The sequence below is a fragment of the Psammomys obesus genome, unplaced genomic scaffold (genome assembly GCF_907164565.1).
Source record: "Psammomys obesus unplaced genomic scaffold, mPsaObe1.curated_primary_1811, whole genome shotgun sequence".
NCBI lineage: Eukaryota > Metazoa > Chordata > Mammalia > Rodentia > Muridae > Psammomys > Psammomys obesus.
In genome coordinates, this window is record NW_026587382.1 from 1,672,393 (window position 1) to 1,691,518 (window position 19,126).

The 19,126-nt window shown below is 52.8% G+C and overlaps 1 protein-coding gene across 1 annotated transcript; it reads right to left on the bottom strand.

The window, feature by feature from the left end:
• Positions 1-2,795: 2,795 nt before the first annotated feature.
• On the bottom strand, positions 2,796-18,950 carry Itga10 (integrin subunit alpha 10). Its single transcript, XM_055603815.1, has 30 exons — positions 18,899-18,950; positions 17,382-17,493; positions 17,111-17,220; positions 16,818-16,909; positions 16,303-16,417; positions 15,297-15,424; positions 14,769-14,917; positions 14,066-14,216; positions 13,024-13,189; positions 12,844-12,917; positions 12,457-12,601; positions 12,101-12,249; positions 11,731-11,874; positions 11,389-11,592; positions 10,881-11,011; positions 9,987-10,153; positions 9,755-9,897; positions 9,215-9,328; positions 8,924-9,009; positions 8,393-8,534; positions 8,163-8,255; positions 7,942-8,018; positions 7,684-7,773; positions 7,216-7,300; positions 6,934-7,047; positions 6,682-6,762; positions 6,440-6,553; positions 3,928-4,023; positions 3,166-3,279; positions 2,796-2,861 (listed from the first exon to the last, which is right to left on the bottom strand). Exons 1-30 carry the CDS (start codon positions 18,948-18,950, stop codon positions 2,796-2,798), a joined length of 3,504 nt encoding a protein of 1,167 aa, XP_055459790.1.
• Between the last annotated feature and the right edge of the window lie 176 nt (positions 18,951-19,126).

Sequence of the window (19,126 nt, forward strand, 5' to 3'; positions counted from 1 at the left end):
GTACCATGTGCATGCCTGGGACATACAGAAGTCAGAAGAAAGCATAGGATCCCCTGCAACTGGAGTCAGGATGGTTGTGAGCCACCACATAGATGCTGAGAAACAAATCCAGGTGTTCTGCAAGAGCAGCAAGTGCTCTTAACCACTGGACCATCTCTCCATCTCTGAGGGATGTTTTCAGTGTGGGTATGGCCTCGGTCTAAGCAGACATTAATTGTTTCACAAAGTCTGATCAAGTTATAGCTCGCATGAGGTACATAGAGGGGTTGCTGTGGGCCCCCTTCTGTAACTAAACAGCTGAGCAGCTTGGAGCAGAGTGATGTCCTTGCCTGACAGGCCCCCGTTCTCAGGGTTAAGGAAGAGAGGCAAAATCATGATCTCTAGAAGGCAATTGATCAGTGTGCGCATTGTTGGGGATACAGGAGCCCTGGCTGTCCCACAAATTGCCTAGAAAAAGCCAGGTGTGGTACACACCAATAACATCGGCATTTGGAAAGTGGAGGCCTTGGCTGTACAACAAGTTCAGGCCAGCTTGGGCATCTCATAAACAACCACCAAGGCAACAGACGAATAAACAAGAGCCAGAAAGCACCCAGGTATTTAAGGAAATCAAGTCGATTTGAATTTTACCATCAGAACGCTGTTAATCATCAGTTAATTATCGCCACAGAAGCTCAAGGAGTCTGCCTCAAAGAGCACGAAGCACAGGGTAGGATTTAGGGGGAGGAGCAAGAAGCATAAAGAGAGTGAAATTGGGGTCCAGGGAACCATTCGATATTCCGTCTATCTTCTACTTAGTCCTGGTAATACATGGAAGGGTAGATTGTCTTATAACAAAACATTTCTAATTAATAGTTACTCTTTATTAAGCATTTGTGGCACGTTTGCTCTACGGTCTCATTTAGCTCTCAGAACCTCTAGTTTAAATGTAAGAAGGCTGGCACAGAGGCCAAATCTGTCCTAGGGCACATGCATGTGAAACAGCATGGTCTATGTGCCCAAATCTGTCTTCATTCCTAATCCTGCATTACAGGGTCTCCCCCGCCCCTCACCCTCTCTCCCTGCTGTTTTGGAGACAGGGTGTCTCTGTGTGGCCCTGGCTGTCCTGGAATTCACTCTGCAGACCAGGCTGGTCTCGAGCTCGAGTGCCTGTGCCTCCCCAGTGCTGGGACCAAAGGGGTGAGCCACCACCACCACCAGGCCAAAATCTCTTGTTGTTATCTAAACTTCCGAGAAAGCATAACTTGTTCAAGATGATACAGCAACAAGTGAAAGAAGCAGATTTCAATCCAGGCCTATGTGTTTCCCAGGATGCTTTGAAGGGCCCGGTGAGCAGGTGAGCATTGAAGAGCTCCAGAGGAGAGCTCCTGTGGAGCAGCTACAGAGAACATTCTCAGTTCGTAGAGCAGTCTCTATCGTAGGACACCCAAACAGAGCCAGAGTCATTTGATATTGGATTTTTATTTGTTCTGACCATCCAACCACCAAGGTGGAAATGACAACCTCCCGGAGGAAGGCGCTACAGAAAGCTGGGGACACCAAAATAAACACTGCAGGCACGCCAGGGCAGCCTGGGTGGACCGGGTCCCTGACAGCTGCTTAACTGCCCACTCAGAGCAGAGCTGGACGCTGGAGACCAGTAACTGTCTTTGCTGTTCAAAGTCTTAATTACAACAACAACAACGAGAATTGCCCGTGCATTAAACCACAGGACAAGGGGGTGGGGGTGGGATTTAAGAATTAACTTGAGTTTTTCAGCAAACATGAGGTAAGGGCTGAAACACTCACTCCAGCACAGAGACCTACAACCGGTGAAAGGAGTCCCAGAAACATCTTCCTAGGTGATATTACTGCCGTAGCGCCAAAGCTGGACAAATAAGGGCTTCCCAGAGGCCTCACGCCAGCCACCTCGGCTTCCTCAGGCAGATTTCCCTTGTTTGGATCTCAGGGGGCCCCTGGTGCCCAGTGCTGGTGGGGTGAAAGAGCTTCCCACTACGAGCAGCTTTCCCTAAGGAAGCCCCAAAGAGTAAGCGGAGAGAGCGACCGACGGGCTTCCCTGCTGTTCCAGTTTGAACCACCTGGGGGCCCCTGACTTCAGAAAACTCAGCTCCCGGTCCTGGCTTCGCTCCGGGGAAGGATGAGGGCTGGGACGCGGGAGCTCAGAGCGCCCCGGGGGCAGCTGGGTTTCCCCAGCACCTGAGGGCGGGCGCACCGTGAAGTCTCGGGTTTCAGGGGACTGGCAGTTGCCTGTCTGAAGGCTTCTCTGTGCCTCGGAATCGTACAGAATGTCTCTTGTGGCTTTTTCTCCGCCCTCCTTTTTTCCTGTTGACTCTCCCCCTCCGGCTCCGTGAATCACGGGCTCCACAGGAAAGCACAGATGTTGACTTTGACTTCTTTTAAGCCAACGTCAGCTCTCTCCTGTGGAGTGGGCAGGAGGGGGGGGGGAACCTTCTTTTCGGAATTGTGAGGAAGGACAAAAGAGGCAGGAACCATCTGTGATGGTGATGGGGTGATGGGGTGTAGAACCCCAAACAAAGACCCAGGGTTGGCTGTGGAGCCCGTCAGGAGGTGCTCAGGGTGGGGACATGATGTGTTTCGGGGCCAGCCCTTCTTGTCTGAGGCAAAGCCTCCTCTCATGCCAGAAGCATCCCAACGGCTCAAAAGTCAAGTCAGGCTGCAGGTCTGGAGACATATTCCAGAAGCGTCTTTTCCCCTTTGAGCCTCCAAGCCTCATTCTTGGACACGAGTCTCTTGAAAACGCTGCCAAAGAGGACTTTCTGAGCCTTCTCCCACAGTCACTGCTCCAACTTCTCTCCACTTTGTTCTTCCCTGGGGATCTTCTTACGGGCAAAGAAGCCAAGCTTCGGAGGAAAAGATACAAGTCGCTGCCAGATGCCCTGACTGAGGGCCTTGCCAATAGCCCCCCAGCTTATCTGAGGTCCTTGCTTTTGTTCTGTTTCCAAAAATGGGACTCAGATTTATTTTATTTGGCTTAGTTTAACTCGAGCATCATTTGTGGAATAGAGTGAAGGAGATCTGAACATCACACACACACACACACACGCACACGCACACACACCAGCCTGTCTATCTGTGTAGCACAGAACCTGTGGTTCCCGACAGAGTGAGCGTGGAGCTCCCCCCACCCCCAGAAGCGCGGCTCACCTTCCACAGGCAGAAGATGAGGAGAGCCAGCAGGAGCAGCCCCCCCAGGATGCTGCCAAGAAGGATCCACAGGGAGATGAGGGGGGAGAGGGTCTGAATCACCTCCAAGAAGCTCTGCATATCAAGAAGAGTTTGTTTTGTTTTGCTTTGTTTGGGGGATGGGTTTCTGTGAGTTTGTTCAGTTTTTTGTTGCTGTTTGTTGATTTTTGAGGCAGGGCTTTATTATGTGTCCCAGGCTGGCCTTCAGCTCTTAGCAGGCCTCCTCTCTTAGCCTCCTGGCACTGGGATCACAGGAATGCGTCACCACACCTGACTTGTGTTTTATTGTGTCCTTTAACCCAGATAGCCTCACTCAACATTGTAACAAGTCCCCGATAGAGTAATAAATAAAGCCTCTTTCTACTTAAAAACATGGAAGCAAGAAGGAAAGCAGTGGAACAGCCTCTTCTGACTGATGGACTGTTGCCTAAGAGCACAGTTTTGCTCTGAAAAATCCCATTGTGGGGCTGGAGAGACGGTTCCGCGGTTAAAAGCACTTGCTGCTCTTGCAGAAAAAAATTCTGGTTTGGTTCCCAGCACCCGCCTGGTGGCTCAAAACAGCCTTAGTCTGGGAGATCAAAGGCCTTGTTCTGACCTCCACTCCCCTGTACACTTACAGCGACACACATAATATTTTAAAAACTAAGCTGTAAAGAAAGAGGGGGACAAAAACATCCTCATTTACTCGCTTCATTGCCACTGTTTCCACAGCTCGGGCCCTACCTCACTCCAGCAGGAGGCTTCGTTCAGTTGTAGGACACTGCCCTCCTCAGTTCCTAACTTGAAGGCGCTGACCACTGTGAGAGACTTGAACTTGGCCTGTGGAACAAGCAGATGGGAAGACCTTTAAAGCTGAGCATCATCTTGGGGAGTATGGAACCCCAAGAACAAAGTTGTTGCCCCGTGGCACAGTTACCAGAGCCCTGAAGACCAGAATATGATGTTGGAAAAAGAGGGGGGGAAGAGGAAGGGTAACAGATAAAAAAGCCTGTTCTGCAAACACACTGTTTACAAAGCCGTCCAACTGCCCTTTCCTTTTAGGGACCTCCGTGGGGCTGAAGCTCTCTTCTGAGATACCAACTCCCACGAACCCTGATATTAGGATCTAAGTGTGGGTTGAGTGTCCTTAATGTGGGCAGAGCAAACCTGAGAAGACCCCCCAGCTCACGGCCATGCAGGCCCTCGATGGGCAGAACTTGCCCCAAATGCCCCCTGCCTGGTGCATAGCACTCCTGAGATGACCCTAGACACCCAGAGGCCCTGGTCACCACTAAGATGAGCAAGTAAGTGGTGGAGAGATGGGAGAGAAAGAGAAGCAGGATGTGTTCGCAAAGAAGCGAGGCAGAGCTAGAGACTTGAGGATAGTGAGGAACAGCCTGGTGTGGGTAGCTGGTAGCTGGTGATGCCACCTAAGGCCGTGGTGAGGTCCGGGCCCACACTGCCACTGAGGGCCATGCCTGGGTCTGGGGCCCTGCGGCAGCGGGGCTCTGTTACCGCCAAAGGCCAGGTAGGTGACCCTGGTCTGGGCTGCTGCCCAGGGCCATGTTGATGTCTGAGGGTTATGCAGAGGTGGCCCCACCCCTTGCCTGGGCACTGGGGACAGATGACCCCAAAGGCATGAGAGCAGGGGAGTTGGCCCCACCTCTCCCCATTTGGGGGGGGCGGCCTGCACCTCACCCAGGAAGCAGAGTACAGCTTGCCTTGGTAGCCGGGGTTTCTGGTAGGCATGAGAGCGGGAGAGATGGCTCTGCCCCTTGCTAGCTGTGGCATCAGGTGAGCTTGGTGGGGCAGGGATGGAGAGCTTGCGCTGGTGGTGTGGGTGTGAGAAAGCTGGCAGGCTGACCAGCTCAGCTACCACCCAGGCCCAGAGTTGGCCCACCCCGACATCCACCCCATCCATGAACTGCTGGAGCATGTGAAGGGGCCGGTCCTGAGGATCCAAAGCTACAGGACACAGGGCAACAACAGGGTGTCTGAGAGGAGTCCTGTGAGGATTCAAAACTGATGGTGTGACAGAAGCCAGAGGCCTCAAACCAGGCCAAATAAGCATTGCAGTGAACATTTGCAAGTAAAGAAGTATGGGCAAGAGGGTACACCGGGACACACCAGGACACACTTCAGCTTCCACACAAGATTCTTTTTCTTTTGTCGGGGAGCTTGCAAGCGCAGAAGGCAGGTCTGAAGGGACAAGGAGATGCGCGGGATTGGGATGCATGATGTGAAATTCACAAGGAATCAATGAAAAGATTTTTAAAAAAAAACAGCCATGTTCCTGCTCACACTGACTTCTGAGTGCCTACGACCATAGTAAATTAAATTGCATCTCCCCAGCTCCAGAGACTTTCATAGTCTAGACCCCTTTCAACTATGCAACCTTACTCTCCACTACCCCATAAAAATCCTGTAAGTAGAGCAAACTGTTGTACTCATTTGTTTAACAGGAAAAGTAAACACTTGCAGTGAGCTAGACATGATACATTTAGGATTAGTCTCCTCAGTCTTGACCTAACAGTCATTCCTATAACATGCACTTGATGAAGTGTGTGTGTGTGTGTGTGTGTGTGTGTGTGTGTGTGTGTGTGTGTGGCCGGATGGCTGATGTGGGACTTGATGTGTAGACCAGGTTAGTCATGCACTTTGAACTCATACAGATCCGCCTGCCTCTGTCTCTTGCTGAAATCAAGGGTGTACATCATCACACCTGGCCTAATGAATTATTGATTAAATGTGGGCATTCTGTGAACCGATTCCTGTTCCTGTGATGACACTAATGAATGCTAAGAGGAGGAAAATACAAGAACGGTGGCCATCAAAGTTCTAGGGATGGCTTGCCATATCCATCTCATCACCCCCTAATAATTCCACAAGCTAGTTATCATTGTTCTCATTTCAAAGATCAGGAGAAGGCTGAGGGTGGTGCCACTCCTTTAATCCCAGCGTTTGAGAGACAGAAGCGGATGGGTCTCTGTGAGTTCAAGGCCAGCCTGATCTACACAGTGAGCTCCAGGACAGCCAGGGCCATGTAGAGACCCTGCCTCAAAACCAAATAAAACCAAACAAACAAACAATCAAACAAGAGGTTTAGGAATAAAGAAAAAAGATCAGAGAGATGAAATCGCTTGCTTATTCTTAAACAGAGGGAGGCCGAACCTAAACGTGGGTTCATCTACCCAGGCTTGTGTGGCTATTTCAAATAGAGGCAGAAAGGAAGAGTGGTAGAAACGGGAAGGTTTACCCTCCGGAAGAATTCATTGTGAATCAGCCTCAGCAGTCCGACTGAGATCTCAGTGCCCTTAGCCAGCTGTCTGAGGCGGCACCTCACCACCTGACAGCGAGTGTTACTCCCATTCTAGCAGAAGAGAGACAAATCAATCGGAGCTCTGGAGTGGAAAGGCCTCCCCCCCCATTGCTATGTCCCACCCGTCCGTCACCAAACAGCTATCTCTACATGCATTCCCATCCCAGACACCTTCCTACCAGTCTGCTTGTGTGCTGGAGCTCCTCTGAACGCACAGGGGGTCCTGGGGGCTCGGTGAGGTTCTGCACGGAGCAGCTTGCCTAGAGGATGATCCACCTTCAAGAACCCTCCCAGACCAGCCACTCCCACAACTGCTTCTACGAATAATCCCTTCCCTGGCTCTGGGAAGAGGGGCACCGAGAGCGGTGTGTCAACCGATGGGAGTCCATTAGCTTGAGGGCAGAGTTCCACATGCTCTAGCCCAGACTCACATTGCTAGCGATGACTTGGGAGAGTGACAGGAAGTAATGGCCCCCGTGGGCTACAGCTGGAAGGAGGGCCGAGATCACAAGGCCATTGGCCGCATGGCAGCCAAGGTTCTGAACCTGGGAGAAGAACTTAAATTGGAAAGAGGCAAAAGACAGAGCACCTGGCTCATCTCTTCCCCTTCAGCGACTCAAATCCTCAGAGCCTCTTCTCATCCTTTCCCCACACAGCCACGGCTCTTCCCACAACCCCGCCTCTAGGATGCTGGGACCCCTCCAGCTTCTTACCCTAATAGTGGTTTTGAATTCAGGGCCAGGACCCACTGGGAGAGTCCTGTAAGGTTGAACCTCATATCGGTGCAGAGTGGACTCACTGTGTAGACACCAAGCCAGGAGGTGTCAGGTCACAGCCATGACACAGACACAGAATACACAAGCAGTATTCAAACACAGACTCAGGGAACGTAGGATCAGCACATGGGTAATGAGATAGGAACTCGTGGCCAAGAAGGAAATTAAATATAACACAAGCTTGATTTAAAGAAAAAAGTTTGACTGTATCCTCATATCCCAGTTCTAATGCTCAGGACCTGATAAAGCCGGGGAAAGTAAGATACTTAAGAGGAAAGGCTGATTATGAGTGGGAGTGAGGACCAAAAGACTGAGCAGCCCAAGGATTTGTGTTCCTGGGAACACCTGAAGCACAAGGAAGGATGGGGAGAAAACGCTGGGTCCCAGCCTGGGGTCCAACCGTACCTAGAGAACAGGAGGTGAGGCTCATAGCGGATGTGGGCAGAGGTCTGCACTACATTGTCTTGAAGGGTCTCCTGTCTCTCCAGGCTGCTGCTGTAGGGTCAGGGGGAGAGCCTCACTTGCAGTCCCTCTTGTAGGAGCCTCTTGCTACTAAAGAAATCAGGGTAGCTTCCCCCAACCACCCACTTCTCTGACTTTCAGTCAAGAGCCCCAAAGGGGTAGAAAGGGGACGAGGCGGAGGGCGACCTCCTTTGCTCTCACCTGCTGGCAGTCAGCCTCACGAAGACCTGGTTCAGGAGGAAGGTACAGCTAAATTCAAACTCTAACAGAAAGGCCACCTGGGGACAAGGGACGGGGATGGGACAATAATAAATTTTTCCTCGTGGAAAAAGCACAGACGAACAAGAACCCATGTCTACTGCCCAGAACTCCCATGGCCCTGCTTTCCCAGCACCTTTTCCTCATTCTGGGCCCAAACTCACCTTGGCCCCAGCCTGGAAGACTGGGTGCCCCACAGTGCACACCCTGGCGTGCGGGGAAGGGACTGCACACTCCACCTTCACGGACTTGGCCCTCTGCAGGCAGAGGAATGGAGGTTGCAGTCAGAGCCGGGGCTGGGTCTGCTCCGCCCCCACAGACTCTCCACACCTTCTCTGGAGCACCCCACAGCTAATATCCCGAGCGTCCTCCTCCTTTCTTCCTCCAAGGGTACCTGAGGAGTGAGGCTGGCCAGGTGGAGGTTTCTAGAGAAGCTGAGGTTCAGGCTAGTGTTGTAGGCATTCTCCTTCCTGTTCTCCAGGGTTGCTGACACCAGCAGCTTCTGCCGGCCACCTCGAACTACAAACGGGGACTTCCTAAGAGCAGGAGACAAAGGAAAGACTAAGAGGTAAACGTCTCCCTTCAACATGGTGCCGCATTGTTGTTTGTTTGTTTGTTTTGTGTTTTGAGACAGGGTTTCTCTGTGTAGCCCTGGCTGTCCTGGACTTGCTTTGTAGACCAGGCTGGCCTTGAACTCACAGAGGTCCACCTGCCTCTGATTCACCTGCCTCTGCCTGCCTCTAAAGTGCTGTGATTACAAGCTCGTGCCACCGCACCTGGCTGGTGGTACATGCTTTTAATCCCAGCACTTGGGAGGCAGAAGCAGGCCAGCCGGGGCTACATAGGGAAAACCTGACTCAAAACAAAATATCTCTCTGGCTCCCTTTGAGTCCCTCATGGGTTGCCCAGTTCATCTCCATCTAACCTGGAGCCTTTGATGTCCATATCAGCTTGAAGCACCAGGTCCGCAATACATTCATTGTCGGGGCCACAGTCTTTTGAGAAGGGGACCTAGAAGAGAATTAAGGGTCGGAGGGCTGGGGGAAAGGCGAGGAGGAGGAGGGACTGAAATGGGGGAAAGTGAAGAGAAGAGAGGCTGGTTTTGACCATCAGAGGCTGGATCATATTTCATCATTTGTACGTGACCGCTCCTTGCTCTTAAGTTCGCTGGGAGGGCACTGGGACCCCAGACAGAGCGGGGTGCAGCACTGCTAACCAGTTTTCGTATGAGCGTGGGTGACCCCTCATCCAGCACAGGCCCTGCCTTTGTGGTGTTGTCCAAGTCAAAAGTCACAGTCAAGGCCACCGGCCGGAGGTAGTCCGACGTGTCCTGAAGGGAAGCAGAGGAAAGGGCAGTCTGTGGGAACCGGAACTGGAGTAGAAGCCAGGCCTCTGCAGAACATGTTTAGTATGATTGTCTGCGAAGCATTTTCTATGTCCTGGGCATTGTCGTAAGGTCTTCATGTAACTCAAAGACACCTCCTGTGATGTAGTTATCAGTATATATGTCATCTCTGTTTAGACCAGGCTGCTGAGATGCGGCAGCTACGTGACTTGGCAGAGTTCACAGCGACAAATTATAGGACTAGGGTTCCAACCCGTATCATCCTGACGCTCCCCCACCCCCGCCCCCCAATCTGAATTGTCTCAATCTCTCTGCTGCAGTTTTGTAACTGATCTGGCTAAAATTCCCCCAGAACCCTGGCTTTTCCTCACTCTCGGGCTCAGTGCCAAGCCGTTCCTACCCCGTCCTCACCAGCACATGGAAGTGCAGCTGCTCGCAGGTGACATCGCCCACACTGAGCTGGAGCTGCCGAGGGGACAGCCGCTGGCCAGAGCCGTCAAACGCTGCACGTGCTGCAGCCGTCCACTCATCCAGCGTTGCTGAGAAGTGCATGTCTGAGCGGGAGAGACAAGCGTGAGGGTTGGGGGCAGACGCAGACACCCCGGGGGCCAGGGCTTGAGAGCCATCTTCAGTAGTCACTCACTGAACCTGCGATCCCAGCGGCCGGGAGTGTGGGAGGTCACTTGGAAGCAGAGGGTTGCGGTTAGGCAGGCTGCCTCCTGGCCTCTTCGCCTACAGTCCTTCTGAACCACGCTGATGTGTGGTGGCATCACGTCCAGGGCTGGAACCAAGTGGACGATGGGCTGGGAGCTAGGACAAGGCGGGAAAGAAAGTCTAAAAGGAGCAGGTAAGTTCCTTCCCCAAATACAGCCCAGGCAGGGGGTGGAGCTCAGTGGTAGAGCTCTGGATCCTGACTTGCGCTTCAGAAGAAAAGATAAAGGTAAAAATTGCAACCTTAGTACTTACCCCCCCCACGATTAAGCAAAAAAAAATCAATCAATCAATTAATTAATTTTTAAAATGTAAAAAAAAAAAAAAAAATTGGTCTGAATGTGTCACCCTTCCCAGAAGTCCATGACAGAAGTCACATAATAATAACATTCAGGTCAAGAAACACTAACGTCAGGGTAGATATACGCTCAGCTGCTGAGCACTGGCTGTTCTTCCGGAGAACTTGGGTTTGATTCCCAGCACCCACACGGCAACTCAAAAACAGCTGTAAAACCCCAGTTTCAGGGGCTCTTCCGCCCTCTTCTGGCCTCCGCAGGCACTGCACCCACACAGCGCACAGACATCCGGGCAAAACACCCAAAAATACACATAAAATAAAAATGAATACGCACTGTCAAAGGTCCTCACATGAACTGTCTTGCCTGAAATTGACAATAAGCCCGTAAGGCTGTGACAGTTATTTTCAACCTATGAACTAGGAATTCAGGCATCAGATTAGTTGACTAAGAAACCCAAATCTAAATCTGTGATTTGTCCTTGTAAGCTGCGCTCTGCTGCCCACGGCTACCCTAGCTGGACTCCTCACCTGAGCAGGATGGCTGCCCCGTGGGCGCCCACGGCAATATCCACAAGATCATCTCCGTCCAGATCCAACCGGCCATCCACGCTTCGGCCAAAGTAGCGGAGGGCCTGTGGCATGGAGGCCGCAGCAACCCGCTGGGAAGAAGAGAGAAGCGACCGAGCAGCTCGCTTTTCTGTCCCCCTGCCAGGTCCTGTCTAACATCCCCATTCATCAAGAGACTACGAAAAGTTTGCCTGTCTCAAGGATCCCTCATTCACTATCTCACGTTCCAGCCGGTGAATTCAGGCATTTGTTTGGCTTGAATCTTAAGCCAAGCAGAGGATAAAAAAAAGGCAAAGAACACAACGTCCTTGCCTTCCTCCCATTTTCAGTTCTGTGTTTTTATCTTGTTTTTGAGACAGCATCGCACCATGTTGTCCTGAAGACCAGCTTGGCCTTGAACTCAGAGACCCACCTTCTGGGATGAAAGGCTTGTGCCACGACACCGATTTTTCCTGCCAGCGCTGCTAACCTGGGTAGGGTGTGACCTGACTCCAGCCTGGGCGCCATGATACAGGTACAGGGCTCCCTGGTGCCCATCCTCTAGGGGCGCCCCAACTGCTACATCGGCAAAACCGTCGTGGTTCAGATCAGGGAGAGCGGCCATGGCAAAGCCAAACCGAGAATCCTGGGAACGTTCTGGCTGAAGGGTTCCTTGGAGCATCAGCAAAATGTGCTGGTCGTGGAGAAGACAGAAAAGGGATCGCTTATCTGTGACCCTCACCGTTCAGCGATCTCACATCCGTGTGTCTCCTTCTTCCCTTCCTTCCACCATCGCCCCACACGCATGCTAGGGGCCCCGGCCGAGTCTTACCTGGCCCACCGCATACACATAAACACGCCCGGTCTCCTTGTTCTGGGGACCCAGGAACATGGGAGCCGCCACAAGCAAGACGTCAGTTATTCCGTCCCTGTCTGTATCCAATGGGCAGAGCTCGCTGCCGAAGTATGAGCCAATCTGGGATGGGCGGGTGGTGGCGACCCAAAGAAGACCGAAGGTGATCGTGGACAGCTGGACTCAGCTGGCAGCACTTACCAGTCTGCCAGTGTGGTCCTGACGTCCCTGACAGGCTGCTCCCAGAGTTCACCGCGGCCTTTCTAGCCCTCCTTCCCCTTCTCACTCTCCTCCTCCAGCCTGGAAGGCCCTGGGGGTCCAAAGGTCCCAACCTCCCTTGATGTCCTACCTGCTCCCCCTGGAGGCTCTGGGCGACCCTCACAACCCCATCTCTCTTTAGCTGGAAGGCGATAACTTTTCCTCGATGTCTAAACCTCGGTGCCCCGGAGAGGAAGAGGCGGTGCCCACCGGGCAGAAGCATGGAGGAGACTGAGTAACCTGAAGTGAGTAGGCTCAGATGTAAAAGGAAACAAGACGAGGCCAGAGTGGAGGGCTTGCTAAAGGCACGAGGCAGGTGAGGCCCCTAGAGATTTAAGGGGATGGCGAGAGTTGAGAGGGAGTGCCTCAGACCCACTCCTGGGTCCGGGTCCCCCCTCCCCGCCCCCCCGACACTCTCCCGGTCCCCTGCAGCTCCCGCTTACTCACCCAGGTAGGCTGCGTGGTTCTGCAGTGCAGGGGGAAACTCATCTTCCAGGGCAGTTCGTGGGGGGAAAAGGCGACGACCTTCTTCAAGCCATAGCACCGAGCCCCCCCAGTCATAGGCCCCTACCATCCCAAAGAGAATCCCATCCTGAAGAGCAGAAGCAAATGAGCACACTGAGAAGACAGCGGGAGCGGGGTGGTGGGAGGTGAGGGGAGATGAACTCTCGGGCAGTAAGATGCGCACTGAGGGTGCGCTTGGCCAGAAGAGCATGGAGGTCAGGCTGCGGGCTGGGTAAAGGAGAGATCGAGAAGGGCCTGACTCATGCAGGAGAGGATTATGAAGAGATGGGAGAGCTAGTGGACGTTGTGGAGGGTCAGGGTCTGGCCAACCTGTAGCCGGTGGGTGGAGAAGCCAATCTCAGACATTTCTAGCCCAAAGGAGCTTTCATTTTCTCCGTGGGACCCTTGGGTGCAAGAAAATTGCGAGGCGCTATCAGGGGAGCTCGCTCTACCAAACTCACTCTAGAACGCCCCCAACCCAGTCTTCCATTTCGCCGGGATACTCATTACCTTCAAGACCAAAGATTCGGTCTCCCAACGCATCTACGATGTCTGTGAGTGCAGCCTCATCGGTGACATTAAAGAAGAATCGCTCATCAGGGTCACTAGCGATCTCTCTGATTTCCCGAAGAAAAGAGCTGGGGTCTCTCTGTCGCCGGAGATAGTGACCTAGGACCTGAGTTCAGGACGGGGGCCCATCAGCTGTGTGAAGTGAGGGTTGGAACTGATAGAGATCACAGCCAGCTCAAGCAAAGGAAGAAGAAGAATGAAGTCCAGGCAGTAGTTACTACTCTTTTCTCTGTTTCACAACCTGAAAACCTTTCTCCACCAGTCTTTCTAGAGCCAGAGTCAGTTCTTGGTCTGGAAGGATGACTCAGTGAGTCAGGTGCGTACCAAGCAAGCCTGACAGCCTGAGTTCGAATCCTCAGATCCACATACAATGCTGGACACATTAGCACAAGTTTATCTGTAATCCCAGCATGCCCCTACGAAGAGACAGGAGGCTGAGACAGAAGACTCGCCCAGAGCTTGTGGGCCAGCTAGCCTGGTGTGGTGATTTGGAGAAGAAATGGCCCCCATAAACTCAAGGGTTTGACCGCTTGGCCCATAGCCCTGAGACGATATTAGGAGGTGTGGCCTTGTTGGAGGAAGTACATCACTGTGTAGGCTTTGAGGCCTCATATATGTTCAAGGTACACCCAGCGTGATAGTCTGTTTGGCCTGAGAACTCTCAGCTCTTTCCCCAGCACCATGTCTTCTGCCTGTATGTTGTCATGGGCTAAGCCTCTAAAACTGTAAGCCAGCTCCAATTAGATGTTTTCCTTTAGAAGAGTTGTCTCTTCACAGCAACGGAAACCCCCAGACTCCTGGCTTATTGTATGCAGCAGTGAACAAGATATCCAGTCTCGAGCAAGATGGAAGACGAGGACCAACATCTAAGGTTGTTCTCTGACCTGCAGACAGACCCCATGGTGTGTACACCCATGCACGCACACACAGCCTGCAAACACACACACATGATGTAACACCAGACACCAGACTCGAGACTCACCGCAATCCCGTAACGCGTCACTCTTCCAGCCTCGCAGGCCTTTAGCGCCGCTGGGAGCTCCTCTCCATCGTGGGACTCTCCGTCAGTCACAACCACCAGCAGCCTGGCGGCCTCCGGCCTGCCACCCCGGGACTGACTGAACCCTTCTGTGCTAAGAAGAGAAAGAAAAGAATGAGAAACAGTCACGTGTGTGTGTGTGTGTGTGTGTGTGTGTGTGTGTGTACACTGTGTATTTAACACTGTCAGCAGCGTTTTAGGCTGTTCCCCTGTCTCACATGCAGACTGGCACAGAACATACAGACCCCATCGTCAGGGTAACTAAGTACAAGCTCTATTCATTCATAGATTCATTCAGCAAACACTGCATTTGGGTTGATGAGATGGAGGGAATGGAGGATAAAGGCTAGTCAGGTCTCCCCAGAGATTAGTTTAGCATCATGCCTGACACAAGCGACTGAGAAGCTCAGGATCAGAACCGACACAGGAGGAGGGGAGAAGAGATGGGGTTCTGTATGCAGAAACAAAGCAGAGGGGCCCCCCACAGACGCTGTAAAATACAGAGGAGCGCAGCGACGGCCAAGCTAGCCTTCCCGAGTGAGCTTCTGGCGCGCAGCTAAAGGTGCGCACACTGCCCACCGGGCCCTCTCCAGAGCCCCGCCGACCTTCATCCCCCCCCCCCCGCACCTCCTCCGCCATGCCTCACCACGCCACCATGACTGCCTGGGCAGTCCTCGTTTCTCGCCCTTCCCGCCGGCTCAGGTTCCTCGCTGCTCTCACAACTTCCTCCTTCGTTCGGAAGTCTCCCAGGGACCACTCGTGCACAGGGCTCTCCCCGTACTGAACCAGCCCTACCTGAGGGTAATAAACCACGTACCCAAATGGGATGTATGAAGAGGGTGAGGAAGACGGAGGACAGGACGATGGAGGGAGATGGACGCCGAACGGCTTTGTCATGCCTGCAGCTGTGGGCCTCGAGTAACTGCATGCAGCAAAGCAGAGCCAGGAGGGTGGCCCACACAGAACTATACCCTTCCTTCAAACATCGTGAGGTCTTTGTTTGTTTTGTTTTGGTGACGTTTTGGTAACTTAATTGCATGGTTCTGGAGCATGAGTTCTGTAGAAGACAATGTCCTGGTGTGATGTCAAGAGGCTGGACATGCCTGACTACACGGAAGGGGGCACAAGTGTTTATCTCTGTCCCTCCAAGCCCGTCCATGCGTGGTCCTCTTACCTGTATCTGCTCCGGATCGATAAACAGCCTCCCTACCAGCCTCCGAAGGAAAGTCTGAACTTCTGACCAGGGATAGATACTATTGGAGCCGTCCAGGACAATGACAACATCCATGTAGGTAGGACAGCCTAGAAGGGGGGGTACGGTAATGGAAACAAAGCCGTGCAAGGATGCTGGGTGGGGTCAACAAAGGGAAACGCCACTGGAGGATGCTCCAGTGCAAGCGTTCCCTAGGGACTTCTCACTGACACACAAGGAGAGGATTTTGCCAGGAACCAAGCGTAGAAATGGATGAAAGAAGAGATGGGCAGGTGTGAAGAACGAAATATGCTCTAGGCAGAAGGCTACCGCTACTCCATGCTGCGGCAGACTGAGTGTCACTTTCGTGTGTATGTGTGTGTAGGGCTTGAACCAAGGCCTCCACTCATGCTCTACCCATGTGCCACTGAGGAGCATGACCAGCAAAGGCTGGTACATGAGAGTACATGTTTATTATCCCAGTACTTGAGAAGCAGAGGCAGGCAGATTTCCAAGTTCAAGGGCAGCCTGGGCTACATTAGCCTATCTCCAAGAAGGCAGCAAATAAGAAGGTGTATGTACAGCACGAGGGGAGATTTCAGTAACTGAGTACTCGCTTGGCATCGTAAGAGTGAGCTATTGAGGACTCTGAGAAAATGCTCTGGCATAGAGAACATTGAAATAGAAAAAGGGGGGGGGGGGTAAATGTCCAAAAGTAAATGACTCCTAGAGTAACAATTAACACAATAAGTGTGACAGCTGAGGCACAGGCTGTGCTGAGAATAAACTGGGGCTTTTAAGTTGGTTAAACCAGACCCTGAAGCTCTGGGAAGGAGTCTGTCAGTGAACAGGAGACTCTTGGGCAAGCACAACGGGGAAGGACGTGGTTGGCCATGCAGACCCTCTGCCGAGTCTTCTGTCCCACGTGTCCCACCCGGCATCCCTGTCTAGGAACTGGGGCCCTCCTCAGGCCCTTCCGCTGGCTCACGTTGGGTGGTGGGTGCCAGGCTTCCCCGGGGCCGGAATGAAGCATCCACATGGGCACAGATTCCAGAACTGAAGACAGAGCTGCCACAGGCGCGAGACCAGAGAGGGGCACAGGCCTGGGTGGGTGGGGGAGAGAGGCACTTGAGAGGGGCCCTCAGAACATACAGCTGGTTAAAAGAGACACTGAGACCACTCCACGGGGTACCCTGTCATGTTCTCTAGGGCTGTTGAGCTCCTTGTCTCTTCGCTATAGACTAATTTTCCATACCATAATGCACTGTTGTTGTTTGGTTAGTTAGATTTGGGTTTTGTATTTTGAGACAAGGTTTCTCTGCATACCCTGGACTGTCTTGGAACTCTCTCTGTAGACCAGGCTGGCCTCGAACTCAGAACCCCCCCACCCCGTATCTGCCTCCAGAATGCTGGGATTAGAAGCACACACTGCCAGTGCCCAGACACCACAATGCTGTTTTCCCTGCCACGCCATGAATCCTTGAGACCCTTCCTTTCGCTCACCATGAATCCCCCATCACCACCTGTCTCTAGCAGAGACATCCCCAGGTGCATATTCAGGGCAGGCTGAGAGGAATTTCCCAGTTGGTGGTCACCTGGATGGAGGAGGGGTAGAAGAGAATGAAGTCATCAGGTCATAGGTCAGGTGCTTTGGGTCAGGGTAGTTTGGAATCGGTATCAAGTTGAAGACAAGGTCTGTATAAGTTTGGGGGCCAAAGAAGCTGATGTACAAGGGGTCAGAGTTACAGGGGGTCAAAATCAGGGATTAGCAGGGGAGGAGTCAGGCATCTTCTTACCCAGGTGGCCCTTGGCACATGGAGTATTGTGGGATCCCCCTATAGGGCAGCGATAAACATCCCCCCTCCGGTCACCTGAAGGCCCATCCCAGGGGGCGCCCACCAGCATCCTGGGAGGGGAATACGGATAGAAACAAGGTGGCAAGTTTAGAGCCCCCGGCACTTCCAAAGCCCAGCTTGGAGGCCCATCTGTCTTGCCTCCCCTTTATCGGTGCTATCGCAGTCCCAATCCCACGGTCCTAATCCCACGGTACTCCGGTTCGCTTCTCACCATCGCCGTCCGCCCACAACATGCTGTAAGACACTGTATCCAAATTCGGCCTCTGGTGGCCCTGTGAACAGGCGTGGGTGATGCTCGTCCACATTAAAGGGGGAGCAGAGACCTGGGGGGGGGGGGGGGGGTCCAGGATCATAATTAGCATCAACAAATCAGTTAATGAGGGACTGGAGAGGCATAGCCAGGGACAAAACGCGGAGGTGTCTCCACCTCAGTGTGTCTGCCTGATTACTGAGAAGCTCTCCTGGCCTGTGTCCATGTCATGTACTCAGAGCCCCAGGTGGGATGACTCGATGATTCTCTTCCTGCGTGGGGGTCCTAAGGCCCTCTGCCATGCTGCAGCACAGCTGGGTTTCTGTTCTCACTCCTGAAATCTCCTTCACAGACACATCTGGAAAGGTCAAGTTACTCCTGCCACATCATCCTCCTACACATCCTCCTAAGCCACGAGAGTCAAAAGAGGGAGAAGGCCTTTCTGCAGACGCAGAGTAACAGCCCCTCCCAAATTCCTCCCAGACCCAGGGCCGTGGGGAGGAGAGGAGGGCAAGGAGCTCCGGGTCTGGGTGCCTCCTCTTTCCGTCCCGTCTTGACATTGTCACACTTGCACTCTTTCTCCAAGGTCTAGGACGCTGGTTGCTTCCAGCCCTGCAAACCTCGGTGCTAATTAACTGGGTGGAACCCCTGGCCGGCCCACACACATAGTTTGCCATCTATCCTCGTCAAGGGTCCTACCACACTCAGGGCTACCCCCACAATGTGCTCCTTATCTCACCCACCCCCCAATCCCCCTGCCTACTCCCATAGTTTCCTCAAACTTTAGCCCACCAAAGGGTCCCCAGCTGTGTCCCGCTGATTTCTTTCTTCTGACACCAATTCCCATAAAATCAGAGCTGGTATTTTAGGAAACAATGATTATAGGGCACTAGCGGGGGAAAAATTCCAAGACTCTTGTCCCTCCCATGATTCTCTTCTCCACTGTCTTGCTCCTTACATTCAAGCAATCCTCTCTTAGCATCCCCCCCTCCTATATCTGTTACTCCAACTCAAACTGTGCTCACTTTCAGAAAGGTTGCTTAATGTGAGCCTTTTTGCATCCAGGAAACTAGCAAGGTTATGAGACCAGGAGCTGTAGCTCACTCGTCAGCTGATCCCAGAGTTCTGACCACATAGTCAGGCAACTGTGCCCCAGGCATCAAGGCGCCCCAGTGGTGGAGAGGCACGGAGGTCAAAAGTGGGAGCCAAACCAGCTGCATGGCAAATGAGAAATGTGTTTCTTTCCTGGACCCTAAACCCTACGGAGTTTAGGGCAAAGCTTTTAGATATTAGGTACAAGTCTCACTCAAGCCCTCGGCAGCTCCAGCCCCCACCTTTGGGAGTCTAATACCAGCGCGCACGTGAAATAGGGCGTCTGTATTAACCTCTGACGCGAAGAATTTGAACCGTAATGGTCCCAATTCTAAACAATCCAGTAATCTTCCATTCCCGCCAGAAACCAAGTTCACTTTCCTCACCTGTCAACATTGCCAGCGGCAAGAGCAGGTGATGGGAAGAGAGGGGCGCCATGCTGCCTGTCCCGTCCTGTCGGAGAAGCCCTCTGTGCCTCTCTGCCCCTCTCCTTTGCTGTTTTCTTTACTTTCCCTCCTATCCTGCCCCCTCCCACTGGCAGCTAAAAATAAAGTTGGACGGAATGGGAGGGGTGGCGGTAGGGAACTGTGAGGAGCCCCAGACCAAGAGGACAG